At 65.8% G+C, this 12,058-nt stretch overlaps 1 protein-coding gene across 1 annotated transcript; it reads left to right on the top strand.

Moving 5' to 3' along the window:
• Positions 1-2,676: 2,676 nt before the first annotated feature.
• IGSF8 (immunoglobulin superfamily member 8) lies at positions 2,677-9,781 on the top strand. Its single transcript, XM_041723492.1, has 7 exons — positions 2,677-2,977; positions 6,157-6,534; positions 7,211-7,675; positions 8,022-8,429; positions 8,609-9,022; positions 9,279-9,409; positions 9,543-9,781. The coding sequence occupies exons 1-6, from the start codon at positions 2,929-2,931 to the stop codon at positions 9,392-9,394; spliced, it is 1,830 nt and encodes a 609-aa protein (XP_041579426.1). The 5' UTR covers positions 2,677-2,928; the 3' UTR covers positions 9,395-9,409; positions 9,543-9,781.
• Positions 9,782-12,058: the final 2,277 nt, after the last annotated feature.

Raw genomic sequence — 12,058 nt, 5'->3', positions numbered from 1 at the left:
GGCAAGCCTGTGTGGCTTCTCATGGGCCAGCTGGGAGGACACAGGAGCACTCTCCAGTCCGCGGGATATGAGCCCCCTCCGCAGCGTGTGCGTGTGCTGTGCGTGTGCCTGTGGGTCTCTGTTGGGACGTGTGAGTGACGTCTCTCCGCGTAAGCTCCTCTGTGTCGGTTGTGTGACGTCCTGGAGCCTGGGCTGTGCCCCCCTCCCTGCACCCCCCACCAGCATTCTGTTATGTAAGCCTTGAGCTGGACTCAGGCCTGGGCTCCGGGCTCCCCCTGCTGGCAGCCCCGGAACTCCCAGCCTGGGGAGGGGCGCTTGGAAGAATCTGGTTCTCCCGGCCTCCTGCCTGCCCCAGCTCCCGCCCAGCCCCAAGCCAAAGGGTGTTCCCAGCAGCCTCAGTGTCCCCTCTCATAACGCTCGGCCTGGGGGGTGGTTATTACCTGCTTATGCTCTGTCTCCCTGGCATTTCCATGGTCCAGTCCAGGCCTGGCCTAATCAGTGTGTGTTGAATGACCAAAGTTATAGGGTGAAGAAGCTTGGGAAGAGAAACAGTGGGATGTGGGAAGATCTGGGGCTCTAGGGACAGATAAGCCAGAGCTCATCAGACATTGGCCACTTAAAAGCTGTGTGGCCTTGGGGAAAATTCTTAACCTCTCTCAACCTTCAGTCTCTCACCTGTTAAATGGCACCATCTGGCAAAATACACTGTAAAGACTAGAAATAATGTCCAAAAGGGCTTTACTGTCCTTTTAGGTGTAGGTGTAGGTGTCCCATAAATGGCATGTACTGGGATGATGATGAATGGCAACATCTCCCGTCTCTCAAGCATCAGGGAGCAGTGAGTCCATTCCGTCCCCAAATAACAGGAGAGTGGGTTTTCCCCCAAAGCCTCCCTGTGCCTTTCTGCTTTCACGTAGCTCAGTCTGACCTGTGGATAGACTGAGGTGAAATGGATCCGGAGAAATCAGGCTGTGAATCTAGTCTAAGCGGGAGGAAGCAGGCATTGTGCGGCCTGGTTCCTGGGCCAGTCCTGGAGGTGGTGGGGGGTGGCGCTGGGCGAAATCAGCAGTCTGCTTCAGAGTTCCTCCCGTCTCTGAGTGTGGCTTCAGATGAGCACCTCGACTGAGCCAGGCACTGGCTGCCCCCCAAGGAAGATCTGGTCTGGCCTCTGCCACTTGGCTTTTTGGGGCCTCAAAATGGGGAGGAGAGGGGAGGGAGGGGAGAAAGAGGGGAGGGGGAGGTTGGAGGAGCCCGGGGAAGGTACCAGGTACGGGTTGGAGGGTAAAGGTGATGATGAGCCCGGGCTCACTTCCCAGGAACCCCCGCTTTGACAGCCTTAGCTTCGCAGACCTGGCTGTGCCTTCTCGGGTGGGTCCTACCCTCCCTGGGGTCCCAGCTCTCCCATCCTCCTGCCTCCAGGGCAGGCCCCACTCTTCCCAGCATCCCCATGTCTGTCCTGCTGCTAAGGCTCAACAGGACCCCTCAGGAAGCACTTTTTTTTTTTAAAGATTTTATTTACTTATTCATAGAGATGCAGAGAGAGAGGCAGAGACACAGGCAGAGGGAGAAGCAGGCTCCACGCAGGGAGCCCGACATGGGACTCGATCCCAGGACTCCAGGATCCTGCACTGGGCTGCAGGCGGTGCTAAACCTCTGAGCCACTGGGGCTGCCCAGGGAGCACTTTCAATAAGCATTCAAAAAGCATGAACAAAACCCCAGCATACCTTATCTCCCATTCCGTGTTATCCTGCGCCAAGAACCTTGTGTACATGATCTCAATTAACGTCACAAAAACCCTCGGGGTGGATGTTACCGACCAGAGAGCAGGTCGCAGGGAGTCAGCCAACCTGACGGGATCCCCAACCAGGAGGTGCTGGAGCCCAGGCGCCCTCCCTGACCGGCTCCCTCTGGGTCTGCCCCGCGGGTGGCAGCCAGGTTTCTGGGAGCTCCGGTCCCGCCCAGCCCCACTCGAGCCGGGCTGCGGCCAGGCCTAGCGGCCCAGAGCAAACGACTGGGTCTAAGCGCGAGGCCAGTCACCTGACCCACCCAAGGCCCTGCACCCTGCTCTCCGGGGAAGGCGGGCAGGTGCACGGGGTGCGGGGCGGGGTTGGGGCTTGGCCGAGCCCAGGTGCCGCCCCCCACCGCGTAGGCCGGGGGTGGGGGGTGGGGGGTGGGGGCGGAGTTGGGGTTGGGGTGGCGGCTCGGGGGGGAGTAGGGGGCTGGGCGGAGTCGGGACCGAAGTTGCGGCGGGTGGGGCCGGGGCCGGGGCCGGGGCCGAGCTGACGTCGGGGTTGGGGGCGGAACCTGGACCGAAGTGGGCGGAGCAGGGCCGGGGTCTGGAGTCGGGGCAAGTCCGGGGTCGCGGCGGGTCGGGGTCAGGTCCGGTCCGGGGTCGGGAAGCCGGGCGGAGACGGAACAGAGGGCGGGGCTGGGACCGAGACCGGGGCGGGGCCAGGGGCGGGAGGGGCGGGGCTGGGGGCGGGGCCAGGGTCAGGCGGGGCTTGGGGGCGGAGCCAGGGTCAGGCGGGGCTGGGCGGGGCTTGGGGGCGGGGCCAGGGTCAGGCGGGGATTGGGTCGGGGCTTGTCCAGGGCGGGTCGGGGCTTGGAGGCGGGGCCAGGATCAGGCGGGGCGGAGATTGGGCGGGGCCAAGGCGGGGCGGGGCTTGGGGCGGAGCCAGGGTCAGGCGGGGCGGGGCGGGGCGCGAACGGTCTCCGGAGTCGCGGCGGAAGGAGGGAAAGCGGTGGAAGAGGAGGGAGGAGGGAGGAGGGGAGGGAGGGCACTCGGAAGCTCCCGCGCCGCTCGGCTCCGTGCACCCACACCTCGCTGCTCCGCGTCGTGCCCCCGACCCGGGCATGCGCCCCCCTAGTCCCCGTCCACCCAGAGCCCGCGCCGACCCCCGGAGCCTCCCCGAAGCCGGCCGCGCAGGATGGGCGCCCTCGGTCCCTTGCCGCCGCCGCTGCTGCTGCTGCTGCTGGGTAAGCGGCCCCCGCCCCCCGGCCCCCCACCCCCCCACCCCCCCACCCCCCGACAGGTACCTGACACCTGGCACCCCGCTGGCCCGCCTCCGGAGCCGCCCCGGGCTCGGCGCCCCGCTGCCCAGTGGCTGCCCGCCCAGCCGGGACGCAGCTCTAGGCCGGGCCGGGGCCCAGGGAGGACGCAGCGGCCCCACTGCTCAGCCGGCGGCCTCGGGCCTCGGGGGGCGCTGCGCCCAAAGGCTGCGACTCCCTCTGCCTCACACCGAGCTCCGGGCCCGGCTCTGGGCGCCCGCCCTGCGTGGGCAGCGCTCGCCCGTCTTCGTAATTGCCCGGGCTTGGCTGGAGGCCCAGGGGCTGGTTCTGCCCGTGATCTTTGAAGTTCAGTCTCCCCTGGTGGCTCCCCTCCCCCCAGACTTCACCGTCTGAGATTTGGGGCAGTTCCCTCCCCCGTCACCCCCATCTCCATCCTGGGCTGGGCTCCCTTTGCCCACTTTCCCTCTCTCAGCTCCAGCACTTGGCTCTGTCGCCTCCCACCGCTCGTCACACCCCCTTGGTCCCCCAGTCCCTTCCTGGGGAGACACCAGGCTCCGTGGAGACCGATGCTGGGATCTCCAAGCACCTTGTGTCTGTGAGGGTGGGTGTCCGTGGTGAGGTGTTCTGGCCACCGCTGCGTGGATGCATGAGGGCACTGACAGCGCCATCGCTTTTGGCCTGAACTGGAGGGTCCCTTAGGAGGTGGTCCGGGGAGGAGTATGGCTTTGAGACAGGGATGCTGCCGGCACAGATGTTTGGGAGACTGAAGCTCTTGAAATAAGAGCGCAGAGTGGGGGTGGCCCTGCCCCCCAGATTCAGAGCTGCCACAGTCAAGGCGCAGGCTGACGAAACGCCAGCAGCCGGTCTCTAGACCAGAGCTCCACTGCAGTGCCAAGCAGATCCTCCCCTGGCTCCATGGGTCCCTGGGCCCTGGGGAACTAGGCCTCCTTAGGGCCCTGGGTGAGAGGCAGGAGGAAGTTGCTGTGGGGCCTGGTTGCCTAGCAGTTGGCCGGTTGTCCCCAGTGGATGGCATGGAGTGGAAGAGCCCAGGGGAGGTGGGGAAGTGTGATGCACAGACTTGCAAGAACCTGCAGAGGTCTGAGCACCCACTGCGTGCAGATGCTTACGTTCATTCTGAAGAGGAGGAAAATGAGGTAATTTGCCCCATAGAGCCCATCTAGTGAGTGTGGGGGCTTGGATTTGAACCCAGACCCACCTGACTCCAGAGCAGGTCTCTCCTGCCCCGCCTCCCCTCCTGGGCTGAGGAGAGAGCTGTCTGGCAGCTGGTTTCCTTTTTTTTTTTTTTTAAAGATTTTATTTATTCATTCATGAGAGACACAGAGACAGAGGCAGAGACACAGGCAGAGGGAGGAGCAGGCTCCATGGAGGGAGCCCGATGTGGGACTCGATCCCAGGTCTCCAGGATCACGCCCTGGGCTGAAGGCGGGGCGCTAAACCGCTGAGCCACCTGGGCTGCCTGGCAGCTGGTTCCCTAAGGCGGCCTGGCTGGCCTGCTTTCCCATGGGGATCTCCACAAGCAGCAGCAGCTGTGCGGCCAGGAAGGTGGGAGGGGGCCCTTCTAAGCAGAGTCTGCCTGCCCGGAGGCCCGAAGGTGTCAGCTCAGCTGTCTCCACCATCACCTAGATTATGAAATGCCCTGGGGCAGGGCCCTCCTGAGTCACAGGCTCACTCACTCTCAGAGAAGCAGCCCTGAGCTCTCCTCCAGGAGGGGAACTGTCTTGGGAGAGGAAGGGATGTGTCAATCCAGCTGAGCATGGGGCTGTGTCTGGGACCCAACCTCCTGAGGCCCAGCATGTGCTTTAACCAGGCGGCCATGAGGGACTCAGCCACAGGAAGAAGGGGCTGAGAGCCCACTCACGTGGGAAAGTCAAGGGGAGCACTTCTGGAGGAGCTAGAAGGCAGAGTTTGACCGCGGACTTTGTGTTTTCCTCTGGCTTCTGTAGAAAGGCCCTGGGAATGCCCCTGGGAGTGACATTCTGGTTGGTGAGGTCAGTCCCCTCAAGCCTGGCCTGGGAGTTTCCCATCTTCCTCCCTGGCTTCATCCCTCTGCAGGGGCCTGTGGAAGCCATCGGGTAGTAAGATCTAGACAAGACCTCTGCAGTGTCTTGGTTAAGACGTTGTACTTCTCTGGCCTTTTCCGTCCCTCGTCTGTGAAATGGAGGCGGGGTGCTGACCGGGGGCTGCAGTTCTGTGGTCTTGTGGGGGGGGTTGGCTATGGAAGAATGGAAGGAGAGAAGGAAGAAGCAAGGCCTCTCCAAGGGCCTCGGGAGTGTCCTCTGGGGCTGGATAAAGAACAGAAATTTGGCCTCTCTGAGGAGAGCAAGATGGGAAGAGACAGCTGGGGTTTGTGCCTCTCAACAGAGAGGGGACCTTACATAAGCGAATGCACACCATATGCAAATGAAGGCTTTTGTTAGGGAGTTGGAGGTGCCCTGCATCAGCTGGGCCAGCCCAGAAGATTGGCAGGCCCTGGGGTGGGGGGGGGTCTTCTGCCCCCAGAGGCCAGGGCAGAGGCTGGTTCTTGCCCCAGAAGCCTCAGCTGCCTCAGTAGCGCTGCCGGGTGGGAGAAGCAGTGAGCTCATGGCACAGCTGGAGGGGGGAGGGCATTGTGTGGTGAGAACTGGCTGGGCCTGTGCCCTGTCCTGCTCGGCCACTGGCTCCATTGTTTGGAGTCCCCTGGTCCAGGTGACACAGCGGAGCCAAGCAGCCCTCATAAGGAGGGGGACGTGTGGTCTCAGAACCCTTAGCTAGAAGACCCGAGGACCTGGCCCAGAGCGGATGAGGGTGGGAAATGCCAGAGGGACATGGAGGTGCAGCTGAAGCCAAGGAGAGAAAGCAGCTGGACCTTGCTCTGCCCGCCGGCGCCTCACCTCTGGCCTGCCAGAAATGGGATGTTTCTGGGTTCTGAGGCAAAGCCAGGTCTCTGACCCCCTGGAGACCCAGGTGTCTTACGAGGTGTCTTAGCTCTGGGCATTCTTCCCCTATGCTCAGGGCAGGGCCCCAGCCGGGCCCCCACCTTCCCCAGGTTTGCTCTCCTTTACCGGACAGGGGTCCAGGATGGTGCTGGCAGCGGGGGCTGCAGTGGGGGCCCAGGCCTCTCCAGCTTCTCTCGTCCTTCCCTACAGGAGTCCAGGGCTCTGCCCGGGAGGTGCTGGTCCCCAAGGGGCCCCTGTACCGCGTGGCGGGCACGGCCATCTCCATCTCCTGTAACGTGAGTGGCTACGAGGGCCCATCCCAGCAGGACTTCGAGTGGTTCCTCTACAGGCCGGAGGCCCCCGAGGCTGCGCTGGGCATCGTCAGCACCAGGGATACCCGCTTCTCATACGCCGTTTTCGGGCCCCGCGTGGCCGCTGGTGAGGTGCAGGTACAGCGTCTGCAGGGGGACGCCGTGCTGCTCAAGATTGCCCGCCTCCAGGCGCAGGACGCTGGCATTTACGAGTGCTACACGCCCTCCACTGACGCCCGCTACCTGGGCAGCTACAGCGGCAAGGTGGAGCTGAGAGGTACCGGCCCGGGGTGGGAGCGGGCCCGCGCGCCCTGAGGGGACAGGAGGGGCCGACCTAGCGCCCATCGCCCATCGGGTTGTGTGGCTGAGGAGGCTGAGGCACGGAGTCGGTGTGGGGCTCGCACACAGTCACCGGTTGGTGGCCGGCCCGGGGCTCTGAACCGGCATCTCTCCATTACCACTCAGCGCCCTTCCTCTTCTGTGGGGCTACCTCCTGGGAAAGGGGGAGCCGGTCCCTGCCATTCCCTGATGGGGGAGCCCCCTCGGGGGAACAGGCTCCATTCCTGGGGATTCCAGGATGCAGATCTGGGGGCAGTGGGGGCCAAGTGAAGGTAGGGTCGGAGGAGTGAGGCCATGTGACATTCTTGCTCTCTTACGTTTCTTTGTCTTCTGAAGAGGGAGACAGAGCCACTCTTCTGTAGTTCTGAGTAGTTCTGACAGGGGTTAGTTCCAAACACGTGGGTGAGTAGGCGTTGGGCTGGGCTCTGATCGTCAGCAAGTATTTATCGAGCGCCTGCGTGTGCCCAGCGCTGTGCCTGGCACCACCGGGTCGCAGAAGAAACAGCACACGGTGAACCCCGCGCTGTAGGAGCCAACCGCGTGGGTCGCAGTTTGCGCGCGGGGACGGGGGCCACCAGCCCCGGGCCCTCCCTCACTCCAGCTGTTCTATCCAGTTCTTCCAGATGCGCTGCAGGTGTCGGCGGCCAGCCCCCCGGGCCCCCGAGGCCGCCAGGCCCCAGCCTCAGCCCCCCGCCTGACCGTGCACGAGGGGCAGGAGCTGGCCTTGGGCTGCCTGGCACGGACGAGCACGCAGCAGCACACGCACCTGGCGGTGTCCTTCGGGAGGGCCGTGCCCGAGGCGCCAGTGGGGCGCGCGACTCTGCAGGAGGTGGTGGGGCTCCGGCCGGACTTGGCCGTGGAGGCTGGGGCTCCCTATGCCGAGCGGCTGGCTGCGGGGGAGCTGCGGCTGGCCAAGGAGGGGGCCGAGCGGTACCGCATGGTGGTGGGGGGCGCCCAGGCGGAGGACGCGGGCACCTACCACTGCACGGCTGCCGAGTGGATTCAGGATCCAGACGGCAGCTGGGCCCAGATTGCGGAGAAGAGAGCGGTGCTGGCGCACGTGGATGTGCAGACGCTGTGTGAGTGCCACGTGTCCCACTGTGGGAGCTGGGAGTCGCGGCCGGGGCAGGGGGCGCCGGGGGGTCCCTGCCTGACTCTGGGGAGCCCATCTTCCCGAGGGAGCGGCCCCATTAGCGCCACTTCCTCCCGTGACGGCTTTTCTCTGCTCAGAAGTTGGGTGGAGCTCGGAGGACCTCGGCTGAGGGGTGAGGGTCAGGCCCTGGGTGGTGGGGAGGGCCGTGCCCCGTGGGGGCAGACTGGCCGCCTGGATGCTGCTGTGGAGGAGGGAAGTACAGAGGGGGGGCGGGGGTCAGGGGCTGCATCCCTCCTGCCTCCGTGACACCTTATGCCCCTCTCGTGTTCCAGCCAGCCAGCTGGCGGTGGCCGTGGGGCCGGGGGAACGACGGATCGGCCCAGGGGAACCCTTGGAACTGCTGTGCAACGTGTCAGGGGCCCTGCCGCCCGCCGGCCGTCACGCGGCGTACTCCGTGGGCTGGGAGATGGCCCCCGCAGGGGCCCCGGGGCCTGGCCGCCTGGTCGCCCAGCTGGACACGGAGGGCGTAGGCAGCCTGGGCCCCGGCTACGAGGGCCGGCACATCGCCATGGAGAAGGTGGCATCCAGAACCTACCGCCTCCGGCTGGAGGCCGCCAGGCCGGGTGACGCGGGGACCTACCGCTGCCTCGCCAAGGCCTACGTCCGGGGCTCTGGGGCTCGGCTTCGAGAAGCTGCCAGCGCCCGCTCCCGGCCGCTGCCCGTGCACGTGCGGGAGGAAGGTGAGGGGGGGCCTGGGGCCTCACCCGGGGCCGGGGCTCCTGGAGGCGTTTCCGTGTGTTTGGGGGCCGCCCTCTGCCGCATCAGCCGCTACCCTGCCTTCACCTCCTGCGCTGCCTCCTCAGGACGGTGGGAGCCCCTCGAGCTCCCGGGGGTGCTGACCCGTGCCCTTGTCCTGCAGGGGTGGTGCTGGAGGCCGTGGCGTGGCTGGCAGGAGGCACCGTGTACCGCGGGGAGACAGCCTCTCTGCTCTGCAACATCTCAGTGCGCGGCGGCCCCCCGGGGCTGCGGCTGGCGGCCAGCTGGTGGGTGGAGCGGCCAGGGGACGACGAGCTGAGCCCCGGGCCTGCGCAGCTGGTGGGCGGCGTGGCCCAGGATGGGGTGGCGGAGCTGGGGGTCCGGCCCGGAGGAGGCCCCGTGAGCGTGGAGCTGGTGGGGCCCCGAAGCCATCGGCTGCGGCTGCACGGCCTGGGGCCCGAGGACGGAGGCGTGTACCACTGTGCCCCCAGCGCCTGGGTGCAGCACGCCGACCGCAGCTGGTACCAGGCGGGCAGTGCCCGCTCGGGGCCTGTCACGGTGTACCCCTACACTCACGGTGAGGCCGCCCTGCCCGCCCTCCTCCTGCCCTTCCCTGTGTCTCTCCTGCCCTGTCCCTCTGTCCCCCTCGTCACCCCACCAGAGTCGCGACAGCCTGGTTGCAGCTACCTCTGGCGCCCACATCCCCGCTGACAGCGCGGAAAGGGGTGGGGGGAGGAGGGCCCGCAGCCCAGGGAGAGGCGCTGGGATGCGGCTGTGCCGGGGGTGCAGGCCGGCGGCCCCCCAGCTGAAGACAGCCGTCCTCTCTGGCCCAGCCCTGGACACCCTGTTTGTGCCCCTGCTGGTGGGCGCGGGGGTCGCCCTAGTCACCGGCGCCACGGTCCTCGGCACCATCACCTGCTGCTTCATGAAGAGGCTGAGAAAACGGTGATCCCTGGCTCCTCAGGTGAGGGAGAAGAGCCCCAGCCCCGGCTTCTGTTCCCAGGGCCACCCCCGCCCAGCACCCCCTCCAGCCCCCCCAATCCCCCCGGGGCACAGCAGCCTGGGCTCCGTGCTCAGTGTGCCCACGCTCTCCCCAGGCCTTGCAGGTGCCCAGTGTCCTCCGGCCCAGCTCCAAGACAGCCTCCAGTCACCTGGCTGCCACCCCCCCCCCCCCCCGCTCCCCTTCCTTTAATTTATTTGACCCCTTGCCCCCCACTCCTTCCTTCCCGACCCCCCCTCTGGCCTTCTGTTCTTGATCTCGGCCCGGCCCAGAGGGAGGCCATTCCCTGGCCTAGAATTAGTTTTTCTAAAATGTGAATAAACTTGTTTTATAAAATCCAGGGCTAGCAGTGTCTTCCGTGGCGGGGGGGGGGGGGGGGGGGGGGGCGGGTGCTGAGAGGTGGGACAGGGCGTGGGGGGGAGCTGAACAGCTCACTCCCGCGACCCGGGCCTCCCTTCCCACCACAAACACCATCTGGCCCTTGTGGGCCGTGCCACCCACCCCAGGAGGGGACACCTGGGTCCCATCTGCTGCCTGAGCTGTCGCTGCCTTGCCAGTCCCTACTTGGACTCCTACATGGGGGGGGAAGCACGGGGGGGGGGCGCGTTCCCCGAGCCCGGCCCCTCCCCAGCCTTCTCTGTGCTCCAGGGCAGGAGCTTCAGGGAGGCCCCATTCTGAGTCCCTGACACCTCGGTGCCTTCTCAGGCTTGGCCCTCCTCCTGTGGAACAGAAGCCCGGGACGCAGCCCCCGGGGGTGGGAGGACAGCCGCGGGGGGGGGGCGCCTGTCACAGAGCCCGCACACTGCCCCCCAGCAGCCGGTGTGTGCCCCCAGGTCTTGGCTCCCCCACCCAGGTTCCCCACAGCCCCCGGAATTTGTCTTTGCTTCAAGACTCTCTCCTCCGGGGACGCTTAGTTGCCCGTCAGGGGCCCAGTCCCCCCCTCCTGTCCAGGCTCCCCGGGTTGGCAGGTAAACCTAACGACAGTGGCCCCCACCCCAGCATTTGTTCTGTGGGAACAACCGATGCCAGGGCCTGGGGACCTCATCTTTGATGGTGACCCAGGTGGCCCCGTGACATGAGGCAGACGATTCCTGGAGGGCCCGTGCCGGCGGCTCCCCCGACCCCTCGCCCGCCTCACGGAGGCCCAGGCACCCGCGGACCTGGCTTCCCAGCCCCACTGGGTGAGGAGCCAACGCAGTGCTTTGCCCTGAGGGGCTCAGTCTTTTATTAAAGGACAGGAACAGGGTGTGGCCAGGACCCAGGGTGGAGGCCCCTGCGGGGCGCGGGGCAGTTTGTGGGAGCACAGGCCAGATGAGCTCCTCTCCCAGGAGGCCGGCCTCAGGTCCCCTCCGCCTCTGCCCGTCCCATCCTGTCACTGCTCTGCCCTCACCGTCTGGAGCGCTGCCCCTGCCCGCCCGTGACTCCCGGGGCACCACGCAGGGGGTGGGGCGGTGATAGTGTCTCCAGGGCCTGGTGGCCCAGCAGGGCAGGCAGCAGGCCACAGGCACATCCCGAGGTTGGGCTCTCCGCTTCTCCCTGGCACTGTCCCTGTCCCCCGTATTCAGTCCTGCCTCTGTGCTCTGCAAGGCATTCGTCTCTGCTAGGCCCCAACCCAAACCCTGCGCAGGAACCACCCCCCCTCGCCCCCCAGGATTCGGGGCCTTGCCTTCCCTATCCTGCCTATTGGGCTTCCCCAGGCGCCAGCTCCAGCTCCTCACTGTGCTATTTCCGCTGAGTTCCCAGGCCCAGAGTCAGACTCCTCAGCCTGGGTGTCAGGGGCTCCTTTCCCCTCAGGATAGCCCACCCTTTAGAATTCCAGCTCCTCCCCAAGGCCCTCTGCTCCTCCTCAGCTCCCCCCACCCCACTGGCTATCCCTTAGCTCCTGCTCAGCTCCTCCTCAGCTTCCTCTGAGCTTTCCTTCAGCATCTCAGCTTATGCCTTAGCTACCCTTAGCTTCCCTCCTCTACTCCCCCTCAGCTCTTCCTCTGCTCCCCCTCAGCTACTCCTCTGCTCCCCCTCTGCTCCTCCTCAGCTCTTCCTCTGCTCCCCCTCAGCTCCCCCTCTGTTCCTCCTCAGCTCTTCCTCTGCTCCCCCTCAGCTCCTCCTCAGCTCCCCCTCTGCTCCTCCTCAGCTCTTCCTCTGCTCCCCCTCAGCTCCTCCTCTGCTCCCCCTCAGCTCCTCCTCTGCTCCCCCTCAGCTCCTCCTCTGCTCCCCCTCCGCTCCCCCTCAGCTCCTCCTCAGCTTCTCATGAGCTCATCAGCTCCTCCCCAGCTCCTCCTCTGCTCCTCCCCAGCTTCCCCTCTGCTCCTCCTCAGCTCCCCCTCCGCTCTTCCTCTGCTCCCCTTCTGCTCCCCCTCAGCTCCTCATCAGCTTCTCATCAGCTCCTCCTCAGCTCCCCCTCAGCTCTTCCTCAGCTCCCCCTCAACAACTGCTGGGCTCCCCCTCAGCTTCTCATGAGCTTCTCATCAGCTCCTCTTCAGCTCCTCCTCTGCTCCCCCTCAGCTCCCCCTCTGCTCCTCCTCAGCTCCTTCTCTGCTCCCCCTCAGCTTCTCATGAGCTTCTCATCAGCTCCTCCTCAGCTCCCCATCAGCTCCTCCTCAGCTCCCCCTCAGC

The sequence above is a fragment of the Vulpes lagopus genome, chromosome 11 (assembly GCF_018345385.1).
Source record: "Vulpes lagopus strain Blue_001 chromosome 11, ASM1834538v1, whole genome shotgun sequence".
Lineage (NCBI taxonomy): Eukaryota > Metazoa > Chordata > Mammalia > Carnivora > Canidae > Vulpes > Vulpes lagopus.
Note: the sequence above shows the minus strand (reverse complement) of the source record. Positions and strands in the feature narration are given on the sequence as shown.

Excerpts from the sequence above, each read along its gene's own strand:
- IGSF8 (XM_041723492.1), top strand. The coding sequence starts at position 2,929 with ATGGGCGCCCTCGGTCCCTTGCCGCCGCCGCTGCTGCTGCTGCTGCTG. Across the intron at positions 6,535-7,210 it reads CGGCAAGGTGGAGCTGAGAG|TTCTTCCAGATGCGCTGCAG; the intron begins GTACCGGCCCGG and ends TGTTCTATCCAG. Across the intron at positions 8,430-8,608 it reads CGTGCACGTGCGGGAGGAAG|GGGTGGTGCTGGAGGCCGTG; the intron begins GTGAGGGGGGGC and ends CTTGTCCTGCAG.